A 27,567-nucleotide genomic window follows, 5' to 3' on the forward strand; every position below is an offset into this window, starting at 1 on the left:
TTCGTATCTTAAAAACGTGACCAGTTTTGGAAACCAATACCAACCTGTTTTAATTTATACGTGAATAAGAGTACAGTACCTTGAAGAATACAAAAATACATACTAAAGAGTACTAGCAAATTCTGAAACTTTATTGCATCCACAGACTGCATACGTACATATCCAGAAGTCCTTTTAAATGATTTCCATCCAGGGACTGATGTAGAGATCAACAATGGTTTGAAAACGGACTTTTACCGCTTTGTTTGTACAGTTTACTTAAAGTACATTCCAATCTCCTTCCACCTTTTCCTTGTGGCTGACAGCTCAAAGTGCCAAGGGAAAGGAGGCTTATCAGACTGAAACGGTCCCAGAACTTCAGACCAGAAAGAGGCCCAATGAGAAGATGATGAAGGGTGACATCAGGGGAAAGTGGAGACCCACAAAAATCTCACACCAATTCTTCCTTGTAGTCCAAGGAGCATGTTATTGGGGAAAACCAGTTCCTGGAGGAGAAGACATCATGCCTGAGTACTAACTGTTCTTTTCCCATCAGTGCTTGTGGCATTTTCTGAACCGCTACTTTTTATGGATTCCAGCAGGTTCTTAATTCTTTCACTTGCAGGCTTCTTCCTTACCTTCTTGGCAAGACACACACTGTTCATGACAGACGGCAGCAGCAGGGCTGCCAGCCCCCAGGGCTGACTCCCTGATGAGGAAGGCCGATCTTTATCTTCCTGATTTAAAATCCAGGCACTTTCTCTGGCCAGATCAACAAATTTCTGTAGCTGGCTTTGACTTACATTTTTGCTGATGTTGAGAGATGTTTCAAAAGGATTCTGAATGTGCAGTGGAGAAGATTCAGGTTTGTTTTGTTCCCTTCCCTATAGATTGTCATAAGGAAGAGAAATGCATAAATATATAAAAGGCTCAGATAGAATAACAATTTGGTTTAATAAAATGTCAAAAACATGTAAAATCCCAGCACGAACTTTACACAGTAAAGAATTTCTTATCTGGGTATGTGTGCATACAGTGCATGCATTTGTGTGTGCGCATGTACTTCTGATTTTTTTTTACCACTGTAGTTCTGTGATTATTCTTTATAGAGAAAAATCAATTAGGTTTATGGGTTATGGATGATGGTGCTCAGATGAAAGGTATCTCAATGAAGTCAACCAACAGAAGTATTCTTAAAATAACATAATTTTTACCTAACAGATAAAGCTAGGAAGGGAAAACAAAAACATGAAAAAGAAAAATAGCAGAAAATAAGATGAAGACACACTTATTTTTAAGACTTGCTAAAAACATAATAGAAGCACACCAAATTAGAATCCTTAAATTAAATACAGTAATTGTTTCACAAGTATAAAATCAGAAAGGAAGAGAAGGAACAAAGGATATACCGTTTCCTATTACATTCCTAAAGATCCAACTTCTATAATGCTCTAACAGGTAAGACAACATCTCACAGAAATAAAAAGAAATGCTAAAGCTGTGATCACATGGCCAGAAGATGCAGCAGCCTCCACAATCGTTTCTCCTTTCAAAGGATGGCACATGTATTACTAAAATATTACAAAACAAATGGCCAAGATTCTCCAATGTGAGCAGCACCTGTTTATTTCCTGCCCAGCAGGGGTCCTGCCTGTCCATCATCTCTGAGCCCCAGGGGTAAAAGTACCAAAAGGCTAAAGTGACCTTTTTCTCATATGGAATCTAATTCCATATTAGCTTGCATTTCAGAGGCTGTGTCCCTTCCCCTGCCCTTCCCCACACTTTTTTTGTGGTTGTTAAAGAAAATCTCCACGAGCAAGATAAGGGTTAGGTGAGAATGAACAAAGGAGAGCTGAAGAAGCAAAAGAAAAGACTATCAGAGGATGTGTTTTATGTAGCCAGTCTTACAATGGTTATAACTAAGTACCCAAATGCTAAACACAATAAACCCAGAGAGCTACCTCAAGTATCCCACATACTGTGCCTAGGGTTCTCCTCTAGATTTTCTTTTTTAGAAAAGTGTCTATCATTCCAGCTACTCAGATGAACCAAAATCATAAATTAATTCCCCTAAATAAATTTAGGGCTCAAATTCAGAGAATCACTAAAATCTCCAGGGCTGTGTATCCTACTTCTTCCATGAACACAAAAACAGATTAAAAAGAACTCTATAGGGGCGCCTCAGTTGGCTGAGTGTCCAACTCTCAATTCCAGCTCAGGTCATGATCCCAGGGTTGTGGGACTGAACCACTTATCGGGCTCTGAGCTGAGCATGGAACCTGCTTAAGATTCTCTCTCCCTCAGGGCACCTGGGTGGCTCAGTCAGTTAAGCGTCTGACTTCAGCTCAGGCCATGATCTCGCAGTTCCTGGGTTCGAGCCCCACGTCGGGCTCTGTGCTGACAGCCCAGAGCCTGCTTTGGATTCTGTCTCCCTCTCTACCTGCCCCTCCCCCATTCGTGCTCTGTTTCTGTCTCAATAATAAACATAAAAAAATTTAAAAGATTCTCTCTCCCTCTCTCGTTGGCCTCTCCCCCAGTTATTCTCTTTCTCCTTCTCTCTCTCAAATAAAAAAATTTTAAAAACTTTAAAAAAGAAAAAGAACTATAGAGGTGCCTGGGTGGCTCAGTCTGACTCTCAATCTCGGCTCAGGTTATGATTACACAGTTCTGGAGTTTGAGCCCCCACATCAAGCTCTACGCTGTTGGTGTGGCGCCTCCTTGAGATTCTGTCTCTCCTGCTCTCTGCCCCTTCCCTGCTTGTGTGCTCTCCCTCTCTTCTCTCTCTCTCTCTCTCAGAATAAAAAAAAGCAGAAAAAAAGAACTATATATATATAAAATTATGTTTTCCAGAAACATTTTTAGAATATTTTCCCTATTTTGAAGGATGCAGTATTAGATGCTGAAAGAGCTGGCTTAGCTCTTCCAAATAATTAGATGACTGATCTTATTCAAGGTAGGCACCTCCTATAGGCGTCAATTTTCTTATTAGTATCTATTATTGTAGAACTGAAATACAGTAACACATTAGAGTGCTCTTTGTAAACTAAACTAATTCAGTATTAGTACAGCAGAAGACCAGATACTTCATCACCAAATACTAAAATATTATTTACCTGTCGAATATTTATGGAATTTTTATTGAAAGCGAAATTTCCAAAATACTCAAAAAATTCTTTCAGGAGTAATTCTGCAAGAAAATAAAATCAGGAAAATAAGAGGAAGGTCTATTTCAATTTAAAAACAACAACAACAAAGAGAAAGAAAACACCTACCTAGTGTTTCTGTGTTTCCCGAAGGTTTAATACTATTCAGGTCACGAACAAATGTACAGTTATGGCCTTCTATTATACATTTATCTTCTGCATCTTAAATAAACAGAAAAGGAGGAAAGTGTTTCATATTCTATTTCAAAGACATTGCCTACTTCAGAAAAGAAATCTGTTATTAACTATATCAAAGTTACAGATTAATGTGTCCTGTTATTAGTCAGTGCTATGGATATGTAAATAGGGCTTAAAACTCCATTAAAAAAAGATTTGAGACTTAATTATAGTACAATGAAATTAGCATTACATCAACCCAACGACTCCTAATCTATCTTTTCAGGAAATCAGCTTTTCAGTTATAAATGAAAATGTAGATAGTTCCCATCTTTCACCAACTCCAATCTTGGCTTATTTTTGATCAATAATATTTAATCTCATCTCCATTCCCATCCTTACCACACTTTCATGCATATTATTTTCAAGAATTCATTCATGACACAAACTGAATGCTCTAAGAGTTCTGAAAAACCTCTGGCAATTTCTAAAATGCAGTAATCTAGCAGTCAGAATTTACTGCCATAAAGTAAACGGCACACTGGATATTAGCATTCACCTTTTCTAGTAGTATTTGTATCTTTAGAGGTAATCACTTCCCTCACAATAAATTTACAACTACCATGAAATCCCTCACCCACTCTAATCTACTTCCAATGTACAATCAGCAAGCAAATTCCCACTCGTCAAAATTCTAATTAACAGCCACTTCTTCCGAAAGCATTTCCTAACAAGTGGGCCATCCCTGTTGTCCCATGCTCCATTAGCACTTATCTGGCTGCACTGTGATTATATATAGCATGCTGCCTACTCCTCTGTCCCTCTGGGATGACAAATGTCATGGTCCTATTCGTTATTCCCCCTCCCCACATCCAGTCCAGCCACAAGTGTCCGGCACACAGCAGGCACATAACCAGCAATGTGAGTGATCAATGGTATTTTGAATGCCTATTATAATCCCCAGCAGGAGAATTAAATATAAAAATAATAAAGATATAAATAAGGGTCCTTCAAATTTTTGTCTTTTTTTTTTTTTTTGGTGGTGTTGGTATTTTTTGCGTCGACCTGGGTTGTGAATGTAATTTCTCAAAAATTATTCTAGATCTTAGCATGTTAGTTTTAATAGCAAATTTTATGTCCTCTACTATATAACTTAGAGTACCCTGAAGAACCTGTACACAGTTACACTTAGAATTTTTTATGGGACCCAGACACATGTTTTACTCTTTTAAACAGTTTATATTTCTTGTGACACAGTGCCAGTCACATATATTGATGTTCTTTTAGTTTCTCAGGAATGTTATGTCCAATTAAAGCATTTCTACCATAGAAAAATGAGCTCCACATGGGGCTGAGGCTGTCTCTGGGACCTGTCTGTTTAATGTGACCGCTGCTCTTCACTAAAAGGGTTTTTTTAACAGAAAGCATTTAAAGTTGAAGAAAAAAAAAGTATCTTCTGATTTAAGATAGGACCATCTTTGTTCTTTCAAAATCCCTAAGGCTTCAAACCTAGCAGCCTGGCTGCCCAGGCTCTCTACTCCTTTCTCTTTCCCCCAACGTTCTACCAACACACCCAGACAACATCTACACAGTCCAATGTAACAGTCACTAGCCACAGGCAGCTGTTAAAATAAAATATTCAGTCCCTGGAACACACGAACCATATTTCAAAGGCCTAACAGCCGCAAGTGACCAGGGCCTACCCTATGTACAACATGGATCTAAGAAACACTTCTATCATCATAGAAAGTTCTATTGGATAGTATTGCCTTAGAAAAATGATTCTCAGGATTCCTGGGTGGCTCAGTCGGTTAAGCATCTGACTTTGGCTCAGGTCATGATCTCACAGGTTGCAAGTTTCAGCCGCCCATCAGGCTCTCTGCCATCAGTGCAGAGCCCGCTTCAGATCCTCAGTCTCCTTCTCTCTGCCCTTCCCTCACTTGTATGCTCTCACTCTCAAAAATAAATAAACATTAAAAAAAAAAAAGAAAAAATGATTCTCAACTTATTCAGACACAGGAAACCCTACCACTATTGGTTTAAACCCGCGGCACCTTTTTCTTAAAAGTATTGTATGAAACGTTGGCAAAAATTCATAAGTAAATACCAACTCTCAGTTGTGAGGAAAATAGCCATGTAATAAGCACCTTAATTAAGTCATATTAGGAACTTGACGACACATTTCTTCACCTTCACTTTAAGTGAACTTAAACACTATGAAAAAGTAAGGTTATGCATTTACTAAATTTGATTATCTTGCTTCCTTGGGAAACCAGAGTCTCATGGATTGGTACATCAGTAACTCTTTCAGCACAGTACGCATGACAAACGAAATTTACTGAATAATGTTCCCATAGCCACCACCAGATCAATAAACTTACTCACATCTTTTCAAGGAACTAGTATCCACACTACAGTAACTCATAATTAGTCACAGAGATCACCATTGGCACTCCTAATAGATTACCCAGGGGATGTAGTACAGATAATCATGTCTGTGGGTTGTAATTATTTACATTAATCTTTCTGGTCAAAAGAGCAAAACCTACACTGTGCCAACTATACGTATTTCTAGTAAGTAACCTGAAATTGAGAGGCACATATATTAGGGACATAACAGGCATAGAGTTCATATGAAGGCTTATGATTTTTTTCTTTGGTAACAAATCTTTTATGATGTCCTGCTTTTATAAGAGGAACTGGAACAAAACTTGAATAGCTAAAAAATCATAACTATATTCAGCTATTATAACTATTAACAGATCAAAACCTTTCAGAGTATGCCGCAGGTCAATAGTAATTAAGTGGGATAAGCCAATAGGTGATCCCTGCTGTACTAATTAATGCAGAATGTTGAATATGGGGCAAGGGGTGCTGTACACTTAGACATTAGAAACATCAGCATTTTGCTTCCTTCTAACCCACCCAGCTAGAACCCTTTATGAAAATGTGCATCCAGGGGCACCTGGGTGGCTCAGTCGGTTAAGCTCAGGTCATGATCTCACAGTTCATGGGTTCGAGCCTCGATTCAGGCTCTGTGCTGACAGCTAGCTCAGAGCCTGGGGCTGCTTCAGATTCTGTGTCTCCCTCTCTCTCTGACCCTCCCCTGCTCTCTCTCTCTCTCTCAGAAATAAATTAAAAACACTAAAAAAAATTAAAAAAAAAAAAAAAAAGAAAATGCACATCCAAGCAACCACCTCTCGAGTGCCTGGATCTAACCTTGTGAAGAATGTAAGCATTATGGTTATATCCATGTTTCAAAATACCTTTATGTATAGCCTTGTAGCTCACTCAACTCCAGAATGGGACTCATACTTAGACACTATTCTTCACAATGTACATCTACAATACACACGTTCCCTATTAATCACTTCTGCTAATCAACAGACGAGGTGAAGTTCCCCTGCTCCTCCTACCATGTGCTATGCTCCAGTGACACTCAGCCTCTCTGGGAGGAAGCCTATATACTGGTTATGAGCACACGCTATGGGATAAAGATGATAAAATGAACACAAGCATCTATTTTCACCTTCAACCTCCCAAAACACCAACAAAATGACAGTAAAATGACATAAAATCTTAAAGATAGAGAACAGAAGAAATAAGAACCAAAAATTTTTCAGTGGAAGAATAGATGGACAAGTAGCAAAGACTCAGGAGCTCTGAAAAAATGTCCGACTTTGGCTCTGAAAAGACTAAATCCTAAACTAGTAATAAAGAAAGCCAAGAAGAGAGACACCTGGGTGGCTTCATCGGTTAAGTGTCTGACTCCTGATTTTGGTTTAGGTCATGATCTCATGGTTTGTGGGATTAAAACTCCTATCAGGCTCTGCGTTAACAGTGCACAGCCTGCTTGGTATTCTCTCTCTCATTCTGTCTGCCCCTTCCCTACTCTGTCTCAAAATAAATAAATAAACTAAAAAAAAAAAAAAAAGAAAGAAAAGAAAGCCAAGAAAAACCAGATCTACAAGGCAGAGCTCCCAAGAACTCAGGAAATGGAAACACCAGGTCTAACCAGAAGCACTGTGACTGGAAGCTCCCCAGTCAAAGCAGCAGTTAGATTCCCCAGATCTCTTGTTCCCTGACAGAAAACCTTGGGCTTACTTTGGAGAGGGTCAAAGAAAGGATATCTACACAGGAGATACAAGACACAGCTGAGGTTGGAAAAATTCTTCTAAAAGCAACAGTAAGTGAACAAAAGCACAGTAAATGTCAAAGTTACAGCATGCTAGTAACTGGGTCTTTTCTTCCAGAATAAAAAAATTAAAGTCATTTCTGGGGAATCTGTATAGCTCAAGAGGAATGACCTAGGGATAGTGGCATAAAAAGTGCCCACCAATGAACCAGTCCAGCTGCACTGCTCTACAGTGAAGCTCAGAGTCAACAGTCCCACCTAGACTCAGAGATTCAAATTAACTTCTTAGTTTCTAACTCAAACATGAGCCGAAAATCAAAGTCATTACACACCTGAGGAAGGCCCCTAAACTTAAAAACAGAACACTAAACTTAAAAAATGAAACAAAATGAAAGAAAGCTATTTAGAAACAAAAGAGGCTACAAAAGGAAGAATTAATTCATAAAATAATTGATGATTTTGACTATTTTGAGAAAAGATTTAGTCAACCGGAAGCAAGTTGGAGATTTAAGTACTGTTTGTAAAGCACATAAAAAACTAAGCAAACAAGAAAATAAGTAGTATTAAAAACTATGAACACCAAAGAACAGAAAAAGTTGGGCAGGAAAGGAAATTAATTTTAGTTTATTCCATGGATTAGACTCGAATAGCATTTACACAGTCATAATATATAAAGAGTGCAAAGCAGGGGAGCCTACGTGGCTCTGTTGCTTAGGCATTCAACTCTTGATTTCTTGCAGTTTGCGAGATCAAGCCCTGTGTTGGGCTTTGTGCTGACAGCGTGGAGCCTGCTTGGGATTCTGTCTCCCCCTCTCTCTCTGCCCATTCCTTGCTCACGTTCTCTCTCTCTCTCAAAACAAATAAATAAGCATCAAAAAAAAGAGTACATAGCAAAATTATACTACAGCCATATTCAGAATATGAGGAGTAGAAGAGATGTTGTGTATGGTGAAGGCTACAGGGGGAAAGAAGTTAACTCCTCTTCTTTCATAAAGGGAACTCATATATGATGTTTAAAACTAAAAATCAAGAAACATGGTCATCATTTTGCAATATATACAAATACTGAATCATCACACTGTATACCTACAACCAATATAATGTATATTTCAATTATACTCCCCAATTAAAGAAATTAAAGCATTTTATATTGAGAATATGGTTTAAAGCAGCAAACAGATCAGCTAAGAGTTAAAAGTGATGCCCACAGAGTGAGGCAAAATGAATAGAGCACAGAGGCTCAGAGTGGAAATTACGGTTACAAAGCTTGTAGAGTATTTTTTTACTCTTTAACTATTTAACTATGTATATCTGTAATTTTGATAAAACTGAATTTTAAAAATCATAGTTCTTTTGAGGTGCCTGGGTGGCTCAGTCAGTTGGGCATCCAACTTCAGCTCAGGTCATGGTCTCACAGTTCATGAGTTCGAGCCCCACGTTGGGCTCTGTGCTGACAGCTCAGAGCCTAGGGCCTGCTTCAGATTCTGTGTCTCCCTCTCCCTGCCCCTTCTCTGCTCGCACTCTGTCTCTCGCTCTCTCAAAAGTAAATAAACATTAAAAAAAAATCACAGTTCTTTTCACCAAACATCATTAAGAGAGTGAAAAGAGAACCACCGTTATGTATTTATTTGACATATAAAGATACACACATACATCTGTAACACGTGACAAAGGATACATATGCAGAATATATAAAGGATTCCTGCTACTGAATCTTAAAAAGGACAGATAGGGGTGCCTGGGTGGCTAGGCCAGCTAAGCATCCTACTCTTGATTTTGGCTCAGATCATACCTCAGGGTTCCTGGGACTGAGCCCTCCTTTGAGCTCTGCACTGACAGCAAGGAACCTGCTTGGGATTCTCTCTCTCCTCTCTCTCTGCCCCACCGCCTACTTGTGCATGCTCTCTCTCTCTATAAAAATAAATAAACACTAAACAAATTTTTTTAAATAAATAGACAAACAGTGCAAGAGAAAAATAGGCAAAAGACTTAAAGAAACATCACAAGAGATGCCCAAATGGCTGACAAATACATATATATATATGTATATATACATGTATATATATACAGATGTATGAAAAGGTGTTCACCCGTCATTAGTCGTTAGGGAAAAAAAAACAAAACACACCATGATGCCACCACACGTGCATTTGGAAGAGCTACCATAAAAAAAGATAGTACCATGTGCTGGCAAAGACAGAGAGCAATTAGAACTTGTACATAATGCCTGTGGGAATTTACACTTTGGAGAACTATTTGGCAGTGTCTACTAAAGCTGAATATACCCAAATCCTAAGACTCCAAAATTCTATTCCTAGTTTATACTTGAAAGACAGGAGTACCTATGCTCACCAAAAGATACGTGCTAGAATGATATGAGCAATTACTTGCAATTGTCCCAAACTACAAATTATTCAAATACCCATCAAGAATAAAAAATATTTTTTGGTATATTCATGTAAAAGAACACTGAACAGCAACGAGAATGAATGGCCCACAAATATACCAACAGTAGGAATGAATCTCCTGAACATAATGTTGAGTGGGAAGAAACCAGACACAAAACAATACACATGTCACGATGCCCTTTACCTAAGAGACATGAACAGGTAAAATTAAGTCCACGCTGTTGGAAAGGGGTGTGGGGGTGTGTAGGGACTTGGGGGGAACACACCAGCACTTCTGCGATATTTATTCAGTCTGAGTGATGGTCACATGGGTGTATTCAGTTTGTGAAAATTGGTGTGTGTGCGTACACACACACACGTACTTCTATATGTATTATATTTCGGTTACCTTAAGAAATTTAGAAAACTTCTCAAAGCCTCAGTCTCTTCACCTATAAAATGAAAATAGTAATTCTGCCTCTTAAAACCTGCTGGGAGGACTGAATGAGACTATGTATACGATTTTTTAGCTAAATGTCTGGCAGAGAGTTAGCACTCAAGAAATTGTTACGAAGTCAGTCACAGAGCTACCAATGAAAACTTTCTTCCATTCAGGGGTTTCTGCATCAACACTGCCAAGGATACTATACCCAGTCATTTCTTCCTCAAACCTTTAATCCATTACAGGAAAGAAGTACACGGTCTTAAACAAAAAAACTGTAATCAAACAACTGTTTATAAAGGAAAATGCCACATAAAGCACTAAGCACAGAAAAGGAGAGAACACACAATAAGAGACATTTGGGACAGGGAAGAAGTGGAGATTATACAAAAACAGAGAAACAGAAATTCGAGAGTAACCAAAATATGAAAGTTCCCACCATGCTCAGTATAAAAAGTTTCCAACTTTAAAATGTTCACCCAATCATCTGAAGTCTACTTAACTGAACTTACACCTCTACCCAATACTGTGCCAGGAACAGAAGACGCAGAAACAAACCAGAGCCTGCCTGCCCTGGAAAGGCCTGGCCACCTTGGGTGGGTGAAAGAATCCAGCCACATTACAGCTGTTACAAGGCCACCCGAGCACCACCTCCCGGGAAGAAGGCAGGAGGAGCCACACGCGGGTGACCTAACACAAGAGACCTGGGCCTCGACTTATCTTCTTTCTTCACTGGCTTAATCCTGAAGAGGTTCTCCACATCAAAAGAGGAGGTAGTGAGAGGAAGGCAATTTTAGGCAAAGGCAGAGATGTAAAAAAGACCAATACATCTGAGGATCAGCGAGGAGTTGCTCCTGATTTGCACACAGAAGTGAATGTGTGAAAAGAGGAGGAAAAGGAAGATCAAAGAGACCCTAAATACAACTCTACAATGTTTGGACTTATCCTAAGATCTAAACAGTGGTTTATCAAGTCCTATAGCACTTATAGGTGTTCCATAAATTTATACACCTTTTATTAATAAACAAACAAGCAAGCAAATGTATTTTTTCTTTTTAAATTAGAAACACAAATTGAATATTTGAATATCAAGTGAGAGGCACAACTCAGAAGAAACAAAATGACTGTATTTAAGATTTAACTCACTCAGCCAATCAATGCTAGAACACCCAAGATGGTTTTGATTATTTCAGAGTTTAACATTGTTTTCATTCTTAGCCAGAGACTGTTGAATATATACCAATGTGGGACCACTGGTTAAAATCGGGAAGTTTAAAAAACATGGAATTTGAAAAATACCTAAACGAACAGAAAAAGAAATTTTGATAAATTCTTAAAATAATCTTCACCATATCCTTAAGAGACATTCACTTATGAAAAATTCTTTTACAGCAAATTTAAGATACTGTTAGAACTTCAAAAATCAAAGATAAAAAAGCAGCAATAATTCTTGTCAAATATGCTTTTGCATTTATTGGCAATTCATTTCATTTATTGGCAAATGCAGAGTAGTAACTGCAAAAACAACTTGAAACTTAGTGTTTAAAATCTAACGCAGAAAAATTTTAAACCACTAATGTGGTATTTTAAAACATAAAATTAAACAATTCCAAAACTAGTTTTGTCTGTTTTGATGCCATTAGATGTGAATAAATTTAAATTGTTTTAAAAAAATAGATTTCAGTGGCGCCTGGGTGGCTCAGTCGGTTAAACGTCCGACTTCGGCTCAGGTCATGATCTCACAGTTCGTGGGTTCGAGTCCTGTGTTGGGCTTTGTGCTGACAGCTAGCTCAGAGCCTGGAGCCTGTTTCGGATTCTGTATCTCCCTCTCTCTGACCCTCTCCTGCTCATGCTGTCTCTCTCTCCGAAATAAATTAAAAAATAAATAGATTTAAAATAAAAACTCAACATACTATAAATGTGTCCATAAAATCATATTCTTTTTCTAAAACAATTAGCAGAAAGTTTTTTAAAAGTTACTAGGAACTTACTGAAGGATTTCAAGAGCGAGACATACAATCAGAGATGAATCTGTGAACATCACTCTGCTACTTACAACTAGATTGGTGGGAAACAAATGGAGTAAGGAGAGAAGGCAGGAGAAATGTTCCCAGAGAGGGAATGTCAAGGGCTCACTCAACTCCGGGAGGTTCAGCAGTACGTGTAAGACAGGACTAGAGCAATCAAGAAGTGAGGAACAGTTTTCTCCCAACGTAAACCTGCCTCAGTCCTTCCTACCTCCTATAGCTTCTATTCTTTCCTTAGCTGCTGAAGTCCCAAAGTTCCATGATTTTTTTCCCCAAAATGGTCTCTATGAGGGCAGTTTTAAGCATCAGTGCACACAGCAGAGGTTAAAGAAGAAGTGCTATATAGAGGCTGTTTACTGGTGAGGATCCTCCACATTTAATACGTGCGTATATGTGTATATGTCTTACATCTAACAGATCGAGCCACCTGAGCACAATGTCCATAATCGTCACTGCACCAAAAATAACACCTGACATAGAATACGTAACCAATAAATATTTAGCAAATGAATGACACCAAACAATGAGATGAGCACAGCCATGGATGCTGCCCCTTTATTTCAACTTTAACAGTGAGATAGTGAACGCTGCCCTACCTTCTGAAAGCTTCCTACTTTCCATTAACATCACACTGAGCTTTTCTAAAGCTCAACTTCAAACCATGTAGTACTTACAGTGTTCACAGGAAGGAATTATTTTTAATTTGGATACTAAAAGAAAGTGGCATAGAAGAGAGAATTTAGAGAAGTCACAGTCCAGGCAGAAACACAAACAGTGTGAACAAAAGAGCTAAGGCAGAATGCAATGAGAATCATCACAGTATTGAGTGGAATGTGGGAACACGTGAAGAGGAAGAACGGGGAAGAGGCTGGGAAATCAGGTATGGCTATGTAAGCAAAGATCCCAAATACGAAGCTGAATAAACGGAGGTTCATTCCACTGGGAATAAAATCTCTTTTACAGTTATTGTAAACACAGAGGGTTCAGGGATATACTTTAAAAGTATTCTCTAGCAGCAACATACAAGACAGGTAGAAGATGGAGCGTCTACACATTTTCAGCGTATCCCTTATTTGCCTTTTAGAATTTAGAACTCTAACACTTTAATATAGCTCTTCTGGCAGTCTACCAAAATGTCAAATAATCTGTGACATAAATGAAATAACATAACAATTTTAAAATAATTCATCTAAGATTGCTTGTAAACTTTTAACTAAAAATCACATTTAGGATCTTTCAAACATCATGAAACAGTTTTTAGCTTCTTTAAAAAAAAAAAAAAATCCAGAAATTCAGATTTGGAAAGCCATCCTGAAACTATAATCCACTCAAAAGCTGTATCTAGGATAAGTGTCCCCCTCCAAGGTCATTCCAGGATTGGTCAACTAAGAGAGAGGCTCCAAATGTCTCATGATAGTTATAAACAACCTTGCCAACCTTGCCAACTGACACAAATAAGGCAGAACTCTAAAGGCCTCAGCTTTATAAATCCTCTGCTCTCATGACCCCTGGTGGGCATTAAAAATATAAAAAGCACTTAAATTTTAGATTCACAATGCCTTAAAAACACGGAAGACAAACTATATGACTAATAAACAAACACACATGTCTTTGATAACACATGGTATTTATATTCATTTAAAACATCAGAAAGTGAAAATAGATTGCTTCCTGTCTTACCTGCTAGGGTTTTCAGGTAGTCTAATGTTGGAAGAATAGGAGGTGATCTCCTCTGGAGAAAAAAGATGACCATCAGTGTAAGAGAGAAATTTGTAATCCAAGAACCAGGAATACTGCTCGTTAATGAATGTGCTCGCGCCCAACATCGAATACTAAACGCCAAGGCTCTCACTCGTGAATCAAGGGCACCATATATATAAAGGAGTTCAGAACTTTTCAAGGCAATCCTTCAAAAGAAAAAAAAAAAGAATTTTCAAACTGCCAAATTATGGTTAGAATAAGACACATACCTGGGAACATATGTAAACACCTTACCATTTCTAAGTGTATTCAGAACACCATGATCAGATAATCAAAGGCATTATGTATTTACAAAATAAAATTGAATGTGAATGGTTGACTGTCAAACACATTCATTACCACTAAAACATTCTTTTAAATCATGATGATTGTGATGTCGTTGTAAAACTCAGAATTTTTAAATCAAAGTTCCTAAACATAACTTAATTAAGAGAAATGCTACAGATGAAGACACTGACACGTTTGTAAGTGAGAGGCTCTACACCTGACGTTCACACTTTGGTTATCTAGTCCTTGGCAAGCAAGGAAAACACTACTAATTTTATCAAGAGTATAAATGTCTAAAAATTCAGCCCACATTACATAAGTCTAATATTTATAAAAACCAAAACCTAGGAAGATAAAATGTCTTTTAAAGAAATCAAACTTTAGAGTCAATTTTCAAAAAGTTTCCTACTCATATTACAATGCAAAAAATTACTAATCAGGGGGTGCCTGGGTGGCTCAGTCGGTTAAACGTCCGACTTCTGCTCAGGTCATGATCTCACAGTCCGTGGGTTCGAGCCCCGCGTCAGGCTCTGTGTTGACAGCTAGCTCAGAGCCTGGAGCCTGCTTCAGATTCTGTATCTCCCTCTCTCTCTGACCTTCCCCTGCCCACACTGTTTCTCTCTCTCAGAAATAAATAAAAAACATTTAAAAAATTTAAAATAAAAAAAATTACTAATCAGAAATATTCTAAAATTAACCTCCTACCAATCAAAATATGTCTTGTAATTTCCCAAAGAACCGACAGAGGGCACAAAATCATTAACAGTATCAACTTCAAACTGTAAAGTATCATCATGGCATTTACCTCTTCAGTTTACAGATAACAGAAAAAATGGCAAATTAGAAATTCAAGGTGATTAAATGTTTTACGTAAATGAATCTAAATTAAGTTGAAAATAAATATCAAATAGTGCAAGGTATTTGATACAAAGAAACAATGCAGGAGTACAGAAACCTGAAAGATTTTAAAACAAATATTTAAAAATCTGTCCCAACAAGACAATAAAAATAACACTGCTACAGACACAGATATCATTTTGTTCTATCACACATGCTATACAGAAAATATAATAGTGACAGAAAATGCAGTATGTATATTTATTTATTTTTACTCCCTGGGCTACTTGGGAGAAATTCAGAAGTACTTAGCACTGACTTGTTAGTGAACATGAGTTTAAGCAAAACTGCTCTTGAATGGATTTTCTGAATCTATTGTTAATACTGATTATCTAACAGATATAATACAGTGAAATCTAATGTGTGCAGTAAGAACACCAGAGTTCTAACTTCAACTCCTCCACTGAGAACTTTTCCCTGCTGAGAATGAAAGAAGAGGAATCAGAGTAGGAAAGAACTTGTCATTCACACCCCATTTTTTTTTTTAAGGAAACAGGCTGCTAGGATAATAAAATGAAAATATGCTAAAGAACTATACAGACTGAAGCTGCTCCAACCGAAGCAAACACCATCTAGACATAGGACCCAAAATTGTCTATACCGGAGTAGGTTCAAAGATCAAACTCAATGTGCTACTTTATTTTCTAAGTATACTTAGATGACTACGTACAGAAAATCTGGTATAGGTGTTTTCATGTTATCAGGCTATGTAAGTTAAGAACAATGAACCAGTTCTCCTAAGATGTTAGTTAGGTACGTTAACACTTTAAACACAGCATCCTAACATTTTATTCATGAATACCAAAAGGTCAACAGATATGTGTAAGAGAAAATATTTCCAATTTTCAAATGCAAGTTATTCAAAATGTTTTAAAGTTATTAGCAAAGCGTGTATAGGAGTTCAAAGCCACCGTTTCTGTACAAGAAAAACTATGCTAAACCTTATCATATTCACATTTAAGGTGACAAAACAAAGAGATCATACCTATTGTTAGTAGTCAAATCACACTGAAATCCAGAGGCCTGGTGTGAGAACCTCACAAGGGGACACCGAGCATTTAAGATTTTTTGTACACCCACACAACCAGGACCAAAGTTGTCGAGGCATTCTCCTATCACAGACAGGATCTTCTGAGTTGCAATTCTTTCTGAAGGTACATTTTTCACTTGAAATTCCATCAGAAAATTTCCTGAGGTCTGAACAATAAGAATATTTGTAAATGGGAGCTTTTAATAAGAAGGAATTTCTTAAATAAACTTTCTAGAAGGAAGCTCTAAGTCATTTTTGGCAAAACAAAAAACAAAACCACACACACAAGGGGCGCCAGGGTGGCTCAGTTGGTGAAGTGTCTGACTCTTGATTTCCACTCAGGTCATGATTTCACAGTTCAGTAGATGGAGCTCCATGTTGGGCTCTGCACTGACACAGTGTGGAACCTACTCAGGATTCTCTCTCCCTCTCTCTCTGCCCCTCCCCTGCTGATACTCTCAAAATAAATAAACTTAAAACAACAAAAAATAAAGAGGGGAGCCTGGGTGGCTTAGTGGGTTAAGCAAAGAGCAAAGATTTTAGCCTAAAATTTTATACTGGGACGCCTGGGTGGCTCAGTTGGTTAAGAGTCCAACTTCGGCTCAGGTCATGATCTTATGGTTCGTGGGTTCAAGCCCATATTGGACTCTGATGACAGCTCAGAGCCTGGGGCCCGCTTTGGATTCTGTGTCTCCCTCTTTCTCTGCCCCTCCCCTGCTCACGCTCTGTCTCTCCCTCTCTCAAAAATAAACATTAAAAAAATTTTTTAATTGTGTACTAAAATGAACTTTGTGATAACTTAGGTGGCACATTTCACTTGTAAGCATGTCACACATTAAGAAACTTACAAAAGTTTACAATTTTAGTTGGCAAATAACTTTCACTTATTCATTAGCAAATCATCTCTTTAGTGCCTGTGGTACACAATATATTCCACATAGTGCTAAAAGATATACAAGAGACTCATACACTCTTACTAACTCCCCTCAACTCCAGGTGAATAAAACAAGCACCTAAAATTATAAAGCAAGGTGGTGTTCCAAAGGAGACACACATCGAGAGGAAAGAGGAAGGAGAGTTCACAATTGCACAAAGCTGTCTAAGAGGCTCTTTTATGAAGTAGATGAATTTAAAAGTGCTTCTGCTTTTCATTATATTTCATTTTTAATGTTTCTATTAGCAAAGCCAGTATCATCTTACACAAGCAAATATTTCAAGGTACACATTTATAACACATTTCATTAGTTAAAACTACATACCAAATAACATCAAATTGTTTAGTGAGATTGGAGCACTTTTAAAACATCTTTTTGGAATACCTCTATATTTCAGAAATCTAAGACCCAAATAAAAGTTTCCAACTCTTTCCTCTGCTTCCAACGGAAAAAACTGTGTGTTTCCTATTTGCATAATAATGAAATAACTAGTAATGTTGCTGCTGACGGTGATCAACATTTGAACACTTATTACATGCTGAGCACCATCCTAAGCTTTTCACATGTATTAGCTCGATCAAGCCCTCCAAGCACTCCACGAAAGAGGTACTATGGCCCCATTCCAATCCCACAGCTAGAAAAATTTAGGCACAGCGAAGACCAAAATATCTTACCAAGGATCACACAGCTAGTAAGTAGAAGAATTACTCTTCTGCAGTTGGGCTCTAAAGCCAGGCTTTAGCCATTACAATACATTATTATGCTCCTTGATTATTTAGCAAAGTCTTGTACTTAAAATAAAAATAACCTAACACAACTTAAGTCGTGTCCCTGCCAGGAATTTAATACAATTTCAAGTATATGTTAGTCTAAGAATAATCCATTTCATTTTGATGTGTTTTGTATTCTTTGGCCAGTTTTATTCAGTAAGTACATACTGAGCATATTAAGTTATGTCAGGCACTATTTGGGATAAGAAAATGAGCAGACGTGGCAGCTGCCCTGTCCTAGCTTATGAAACAGTGGGAGGAATATATCAATCGCTACCTAAACATAACAAAGGAGGAATTTGGAGACAGAGAGAAATATGAGCAAGATACTACAAAAAAACAGTAATTAATTCTGAGGGGGGAAAAAAACAAGATGGTGTCAAAAAGGTAGAGTCAGAACTGGCCTTTGAAAACTACCCAGGAATCACAGGGAAGAGTGGGAAAGAGCACTCCCCACTGAAGAGACAGAACAACTGTTCAGTCATTATTCATATTCTAAAAGTGCCTTATAATTTGGTAACTAAATGATGTGATTGGAAATCTGCATAGGTGAGAAATCATTGCTAACATTAATTAAGAGGCAGATCATTTCAATACTATGCTAACGAGAAGACCCCATTCTATGTCTGTGAGAAGATCCAATCTGTATTTTAGGATAACTCCAGCACAGCCCAAAGATTGGAAAACCAAGAGATGACACAAGAAATAAGAGGTAGAACACAGGATCCTGTGACAATAATCTAAGTGAGAGTTTCTAAGGAACTGTGCCACTACAGCTTTGAGGATGTACATAAAGGGGAGATACAAGAGATAACTTAGAACAGAATTAAAGAAGATGACAAATGTCAGGAAAACTAAAAGGCCACGAAGTAACATGTGAAACATATATAAGAACTTTCATGAAAACTAACAAAGAATATTTAGAAAGAATGAAAACAGTTTTATTTTCAAAATAGTAGGTTAAAGGGTCAACTGGACATCAACATAGAAATGATTCCTAGTTTGAAATACATAAAAGAGAGAGGTTTATAAAAACCTACGTTTTAGAAATACACAGAAGCCTTTTCAAAGTTGTAATTAAATTAAAGCATCCCTTATATTGTTTGGGAGAATGGGGGAGATACTGGTTAACTTTACCTGTTACAGATGCATATTAATAAGAACTAACTGGAATACATAATTTCTAAACTCTAAGAGAAGAAAGTGGGATGAGGCAGGAATAAAGCAGTAATCCACAGGAATGGAAGGTACAGGAGAGAGAATACAGTCCGTGGTGCCACAAGAGGACTGTATGGCGACAGATGTGGTGAGACACACACTTGTGGTGAGGAGAGCACACATGTGGACTTTTTAAACACTGCACACCTGAGACTTATGTAACACTGTGTCAACTACACTTCAGTTTTATTTTTTTAAAAAAATACGAATCCAATAGGAGGAAGGAAAAGGGAATGAAAAGCAAAGAAAAAGCACTGAAAAACATAAATAAAAAATAATACAGTAAAAATGAATCCAAAAAGTTATCAGTAACAATGAATAAATACAGTGACTTCAAAGACTCAAGATCAGAGTAAAAGCACAAAATTCAGTGATCTGCTATTCATCAGAGAGATATCCAAAATACAACAGCATATAAAGGCCGAAAATGAAGCTACAGAAGACACGTAAAGCAAGTAACAAATGGTTATCTTAATAAACAAAAAAGAATTTAAGAAAAAAGCATGTGTATAGAGATAAAAGACATAATTTAATGATAAACCCAGTCAGAAGATATAATAATCTTATAACTATATACCTACATGTAGCTAACACAGCCTTTAAACAAAACAAAAATCAAAAGAATTCCTCGGAGAAATTAACAAAACCAAACAAACACCATGAGATTTCAAAATATTTCAGTAACTAGATCACACGGATTATAAAAAATTAGTTAAGATACAGATAATTTGGTAACACAATGAATAACCTTGGCCTAATGGAAAAATATCAGAACCCATGGAAAAAATAATCATTTTATTGAGTATGTGTAGAATATGCACAAAAACTGATTATGTATTATACCAATACAAAGACTTTACAATTCCAAAGAATATCAAATGGACCATATTCTTTAACTACAATGTTTATTAAAGTTTAGAAACCAAGTTATAATTTTATGAAGTCCAAAGATTACTTCTATATCTTTAGTGACCTCAAGCAATATAATTACCTTGTTGGTGCTGAATTTTCCAATTTCATCCAGATCCAAAAACATGTCCAAATCACATCCTAATTTCCCAAAACTGTTCACTGAAGAGCCAAAGGGTCTGACAGTACAGTCCAGGAAATACGCAGCTGCTATGTCCTCAATAAGAGAACAGGTGAGATATCGGAGTTTAGTATTCTCCTCTGTTAACTCGAATTCCTTCAGGAGAGTATTCAGCTGATCATCTATCTAGCTGGCCAAAACAAAAACAAAAACATATAGAAAATGTACAGGTCACATAAAATAATTGCCATTTTACTTCTAGGGATCTGATGGCTTTGGAGATCTACCTGAAAAAACATATACTTTTTTCCTTACACCTTAAAGCAGGTATTTTAAAAATATGCTTTAAAATGTTCTGAAAAATGATAATAACAATAATAATAATAATGTGTAAAACCACAGAATAATTTAAGAATAAATAAATAAAAATGAAAATAAAAATGTTGGTGCTTCAATCCACAACTAAATTGTCAGGATTTCTGTGGTTGGGGCCAGTGAACAAATTTTTAATATGTTTTATAGGTAATTCTGATGAACAGCCAAATTTAGGAGTCAATTGCTAGTCCAGACCATGATCCATTTATTCTGCAAACAGTTATTAAGTTTCCACACCTAATGGTCAACTGGAATATGGTTAGTCAACCAGTCTGCATATAACCTAGGGATCATGTACTCAAGTCTCTAACCTACTAAAGAAACCTGGGTATTTAATATCTAAATAGAATATACTCAAACCCACAGCTTGCGCTGTGAGAAAATATCCCTCACAATGTCTGAGGATTATGGAGGGAATGTAGCTAGTTTGATTGGGGTTGTGCTGTATATGCAAAATACACACCTGCTTTGATGATTTTTTTTAAACAAAAACGTAAAATATCTCATTAATAATTTTATATTGATTATATGTTGAAATGCATATTTTAGATTTATTGGGTTAATAGTTAAATTAATTTCAAAAAAAAAAAAGGACTAAGAAATGATGACACTGGCAAAAATCAAAGGTTGCCCAAATTAAAACTACTTTATTTATGCAATATATATAAAGTATTATTTTAGGAAAATGAAAATAGTTAAAATGCTCCAGAAAGAGGTCAAAACAACCACAAAGCAAGACATTTTAAACAAAGTCGTTAAAGGAAGAAACACAAGAAATCAGCAACGCTTCAGGTAACCAAGGTCCAAGATCCCTCAACTCCTTAGAATAGTAATCCTGTATCTTCACCAGAAAATTGTGTTAAAAACATCACCTTTTGAAACTGCGCACTGGAGTATTTAAAATCAAAATCATAGCCTCAACTGCCCGTATTTGGAAAAAATATTGAAAATAACTGAACTAGGTGTTCAAATAAAAAAAAATAAGTAACAGGGAGTCAAGAAAATGTGTAAGGTTAGGGGCGCCTGGGTGGCTCAGTCAGTTAAGCCTCCAACTTCGGCTCAGGTCGTGATCTCACAGCTTGTGGTTGCGAGCCCTGCATCGGGCTTTGTGCTGACAGCTAGCTCAGAGCCTGGAGCCTGCTTCGATTCCTTGTCTCCCTCTCTCTGTGACCCTCCCCTGCTCACGCTGCCTCTCGCTCTCTCTCTCAGAAATAAATAAAACATTAAAAAAAATTTTTAAAAAGAAGAAAATGTGTACGGTTAGAAATAAAATGTTTAAAATTAGAAAATCAAAACAAAAAATACTACTTTGATAAGAAACATGAACTGATAAAACCAAAACTAATATAAACAATGTTGGGGCAGCAAAAATAGATTAAATCAGAAATGAGGTTTTTGGGGGCACCTGGGTGGCTTAGTTGGTTAAGCTTCCGACTTTCGCTTAGGTCATGATCTCACGGTTCGTGGGTTCGAGCCCCGCGTTGGGCTCTGTGCTGACTGCCAGCTCAGAGCCTGGAGCCTGTTTCAGAGTCTGTGACTCCCTCTCTCTCTGACCCTCCCTTACTCATGCTGTCTCTCTCCTAGAAATAAATAAAACATTAAAAAAAAATTAAAAAAAAAAAAAAAAAAGAAATGAGGTTTTTGTTTTCATTTTTGACTTTTTGTTTTTATTTTTGAGACAGCACAAGCGGGGGAGGGGCAAAGCGAGAGGGAGACAGAGGATCCAAGGGGACTCTGTGCCGACAAGCTGACGGCAGTGAGCCCGACGTGGGGCTCGTACTCATGAACCATGAGATCATGACCTGAGCCGAAGTTGGACACTCAACTCACCCAGGTGCCCCAAGATATTTTTAAATTTATAGAAAAATGCCAGGTACAACTTTATGTCATTATGTTGACTGGAGGAAGAAAACCTGAATAGTCCAAAGGCCGAAACTCCGTAAGCCTGTGGTTACTTGCAAGGCACACAAGTAGGGTGTGGGGGAGGGGAGTGGTGAAAGGATTACTTTCACTTTTCACTCAACATATTCTGTAGTCTGAATATTTTATGATAAGAACCAATGATAAAGAAAATAATGTCATACATACACACGTATTTTTAGATACTGGAGATGTATACCTACAAACTTACACTTTCTGCATAACAAAGTAACTCAAGAAGCTTCTTGCTTGAAGGAGGTGAATGAATACTACACTGTACACTTGACTGTTCTGACGTCGGGTTTGATGGATTCTTTGTCTTTAAATTGAAGAAACGTGACTTGAATGGAATTGCAGCCTCTGTGCCCATACTTGGAGTACGAGTTACATTCTGCAGTGAAGTTATACTTTCCTTTTGACGAAATTCTACAACAGCATAAAGACCCTATGCCAAAACCAAAGGAAAAAACAAAACACATCTCAGAATCATATATTTTACATAGTATTTCTGCTCAAATTTCCAAACAATTATCATACTAAAAATATATTAATTTTTTAAATTTATAAATGATATACTTCTAACACAAGCACTGGTTTTAATCATTACAAGCAGGTTAAGAACAGGAACACTATAAACTGGTAAGTCAACAGAACTGAAAACGATGAAAGAGAAAATTAAAAGGCAAAACAAAAATCCCCTCCCCTTGGACTTTATCCACAAGACAAGAGGCTACTTAAAGGATTCAAATAATGGAAATCAGTCAGTTATAAATTACTTATAATTCTGTAATAATGCCATTAGGATTTCTATTCTCATATAAAAAATCATTAAAGAAATTTAAGGACATTATATCTAACTTTACCACATTGCAAATAATGAATGGAACCTTTATCTTTCAAAAATATGAATATTAGACTGTTTTTCATACTTACAAAGCTCTCATAGAAGAAATGATTATTAATAGGTCCATGTTGGGATAAATATTTCAGAAATTTTTTCTCACTAATTTTATTTGGACAATGTATCAAAACAGTTCGCTGAGCCTGTTCTCGTCTTTCTTTCTGCACCTCAGAGAACTTCTTTTTGGGAGTCTTGTCCTCAGAGCCTATAAATGAGACAAAGCATTTCCAATACACACACAAATATAAAGTTTAAAGCATATTTTGATAAGGTATATAAAGTTTTACAGCTGACTAAAACCACTTTATCCAAATCTCATCTTCTTTCTTCTTTATCTGTAGAAGAATGAAATTATACTTTTTATTTTCATTTTACCATTTTCCTGTAATTATCATTAGTACTGTCCATGTTCCCAGTTTTTGATTTACTATAGTCAATGCACAGCACTAAAAAGAGAAAGATCCACAAAGTTTTAAAAGCAAAATCAGGAATGTAAAATCACCCATTTAGCACTACCCCAAAAACACACATATAAAACCTGTACAAGGTTGTAATATATTGAAGTCTAAAAGAAATTATTATAAACCTGAGTGTATGAGCATGAGTTTAGAACTTTAATGTATTTGGGGCACCTGGGTGGCTTAGTCAGTTAAGTGTCTGACTCTTGACTTTGACTCAGGTCATAATCTCAGGGTTCATGGGTTTGAGCCCCCATTGGGCTCTGCATTGACACTGTGGAGCCTGCTTGGGATTCTCTTTCTCTCTCTGCCCCTCCCCAACTCTCTCTCTCTCTCTCAAAATAAACAAACAAACTTTAGTAAATTACTATAGTTTTTCTTTGTCATGGGTCTTGGTCTGGCCCAAACAATTAACAGTGAGTTACCAACTATCATGTGCTGTGTATTACAGGTACATCAAGCAATGTGAAACTCGGATGCTTCCCATAAAGAATTCATGATAATTTTACTAAAGATATAGAGGGTAATTTTCTTTTTCATTAAAAACCACACTGGGGCTGGGGGTTTTACAATCACAGGAAATGAAGAGAAGAGTTGTAACCGTCAAGAATTAGATATTAAGTGACTGACCACAAAGATCAACAACTAAGTATAAGGAAAAAGAAAATCATTCAAGTTCTAAGAGCATATTAAAGCCAAACGCTGAATTTTAGCAACATATTTTTTCCTCCAAGATATTCACTTCTAGTTGGGTGACTTAAAGGGTTTCTTTTAAATATCTGGAATGGTAGATTCTAAAGACTAAAAATTATCAAGTCTGATAACAATACCCACAAAAATTTCCAAAGAGATTAAATAATATAGAAAATATAACTGATATATGGAAATCAACAGATGCTTTTGGACTCCTCTTCTTTCAAAAGGTTGTCAAACTGACAGATCTCTTCTAGAATGTACCTGTTGTCTGGTTGCCTAGCATCTGTCCCCCTTGTTTAAATGACAGCACACTACCTGCTGGCAAGAAACCACTCTATGAGGCTGTGTGGGGCTCTCAATATTGTCAGCCTACCTATGCCACTGACCCTCACCCCATTAGAGAGGCTAAGACTAGCAGACTATTTTGGATAGCTCCTCTTGGTCCAAAGGGTGGGGGTGTGATCAATCAAACACTCTTTCTCAGAATTCTTCAAATTCGGGTATAAGATTATCTCATTTTTTCCTCTGGAAAAGGCTACTAGCATGTAAACATGAAGTTGCTGGTGGCCATGCCTCCGTGTAGAAGAATCTGATATAAGGAGGCCACCAAACAACAGCTGAGGAAAACAATACCTCACACTGACCCTATCCATCCAGCTGAGCTTAAAACAGCTGGCTCTTTCTGGAGTGTGTTACGTGGGTTGGTATATCCTCCCCTTTCTACTTAAGCTAATCTGAGTTAGCCTCTGTCACCTGCACCCCAAAGAATATAATACGCTATATACGTTACAGATTCTTATTCTTAAAATTGGGGTTCTTTACCACTACTCAAATGAAAGCTATGTCAAAACTAAGACTAACATGGAAATGGGATTTTGGTAGATTTTAGCTCATTATAAACATTTTCCAACCATTACAGCCCAACCAAAAAATAGAGTTAGCTGATAAATGAAATAGTGTGTTCCTTGTTACTAGAAAATATTACTAGGAATGTTTTCCAATAAATTCTCACACTAAATGGAAACCTCAATTGGGTATTTCCCAAGTTCCTTCCAATGATAAAATTGTATGCTTCTGAGCATAAGGTGCAGTTACCTCCTTCTCTTTTTAAAATGGAAAAAAAATGCAAATGATGTTTTTGTTGCGCAGCCCAAGAGTGCCTAAATATTTAGCCACTTATATGACATAAAACAAAACACATTTCCTAACAAAAATAACAAAGCTGTACTAAATGAAGCGAACAGCCTTGGAATCAGGTTTTATCCTTATCACTGCTACTTAATAGATGGGTAAGTGTGAGCTAGCCACTTGGACTAGCCTGTTTCCTCATCTGTAAACCAGAGTAATAACTCCTTCCATATCAAGTTTACAGAGTTCTATTTTCTCAAAAAGCATATGAAAATACTCCCAAATTTAAACCACTATTCAGATGCTAAATTACAACAGCTTCTTTGGCAGAATTCTTACTCAAATTTTCAAAGTTACTTAAGAATTTTTAACAGAAGCAGCTTCTATCCCATACAATCCAATCAGTACTTCTATGAATGTCATATTAAATAACAATTCTCACTCCTTGTCGATATGAACTTTACTTATACGGTCTGATGAGAAGAACAATCCTACCATTTATTTTAGAGGGAAACGTTTTACTTGTTCAGTCTAATATAAAACTATTACCAGAAGTAATTCATCTCTTAAAACTAGAGCTCCAAGAAATGGTAGAAACAACATTTTGCCTAATACTCGGCTATGTAATCTCACACAAGTTACTTAGTTCTTTGAGCCTCTATATCCATCTATTAAGAGGAGACAGTGATACATTTCTTGCTAGATTGTTTTAAAAGTTGTACACACACAGTTCTTGGGCATCACAACAGGGCTTCAACACACAAAGCAGCATATAAATTTAGAACGTCTGCGGGTCGCCAGCCTGTTCCATTGAATGCAAACCTATTACCAGGTTACCAAAATGGCCTAAAGAATTAAAGACAAGGCAATAATTTTCAGAAGGAAGAATCCTACATTTGGAAGCCAAGAAAACTGTTTTTCATTAATGCTTCAGTACACCCATCCTCCATCAACAACTTGTAAATCAGACACATTCGTGAATGAAGCAACTGATATGTGGCATCACTGTTATCACTGGGAACGTTATTTTGCCAAATTATAAAATATGAGCAAAACTTGGCCTGAAGTTCACAGAGATTTAAATAACTTCATCATTACTGTGCACAGGCGTCCCCGAAGAAACATCATATACCATGAGCAATGGGTGGCTCTAAGTTCCCCTCATGAGATCAGACGAGGATGGGACACAACCTCACCCTATTGCCAAAGGCTCCTCGGCCGTATTCACAGGCCACGCGTTCGCCCGCGATCCCAGTCTCTTCCCCCTTCCCTCCCCCGCAGCTGGTAGCGGCCACAGAGCAAACCGAAGACACGGTGCCATCACCTGTCTCCAGGCTCCCCGACGACCGCTCTTCTCTTTTAACTTCTGCGGCAGTTCCTGGGCAACTGAAAAGCCTGTGGATAGGACGCAGCACTTGACTTCTCTGAGCACATAGGGGTAAAGCGGCCAAAAACCCCACGGCGCGAGCCGCCATTGTCAAAGTAGGAAAGGCTGGAAGACTAAAAGGGCACCTGCCTCCTACGCATGCGCGCTGAGGCGTGAGGAACGGGAAGCGTAGAGGGTCAAACTAGAGGAAAGCTGCCAGACTGAAGATGCCTTTGCTCTCAGATTGGTTTCGGTTTTGCTCTCCCGCAGTTCTCTAAAAGAAGAGGCCCCGGTAGAATGAGCCTACCACCTACTCTTTCAAATAGAATCATGAAAATAGAACCGGAACGCAAGATTATAGGAAAGGAGCACTTCCTTGGGAATCTGTACTTAGAGTATAATAAATGATAACATTTTTATCAGACCGTTAGATGTATTGACTCCTACCCCTTACAACAACTCTGTGAGATGGGGACTATTATTATCTGCATTTACTTACCGGGAGATTTAGGCATTCGCAAGTTA

General features: G+C 37.4%; 1 protein-coding gene across 1 annotated transcript; it reads right to left on the reverse strand.

Moving 5' to 3' along the window:
- Positions 1 to 103: 103 nt before the first annotated feature.
- On the reverse strand, positions 104 to 27,166 carry LOC120221614 (mitochondrial poly(A) polymerase). The gene is made up of 9 exons (XM_039219121.1): positions 27,001 to 27,166; positions 23,427 to 23,599; positions 22,705 to 22,938; positions 20,160 to 20,384; positions 16,201 to 16,412; positions 13,971 to 14,197; positions 3,252 to 3,344; positions 3,093 to 3,166; positions 104 to 863 (listed from the first exon to the last, which is right to left on the reverse strand). Exons 1-9 carry the CDS (start codon positions 27,149 to 27,151, stop codon positions 501 to 503), a joined length of 1,752 nt encoding a protein of 583 aa, XP_039075052.1. The 5' UTR covers positions 27,152 to 27,166; the 3' UTR covers positions 104 to 500.
- Positions 27,167 to 27,567: the final 401 nt, after the last annotated feature.

The sequence above is a fragment of the Hyaena hyaena genome, unplaced genomic scaffold, assembly GCF_003009895.1.
Source record: "Hyaena hyaena isolate Hyena2069 unplaced genomic scaffold, ASM300989v1 scaffold_791, whole genome shotgun sequence".
NCBI lineage: Eukaryota > Metazoa > Chordata > Mammalia > Carnivora > Hyaenidae > Hyaena > Hyaena hyaena.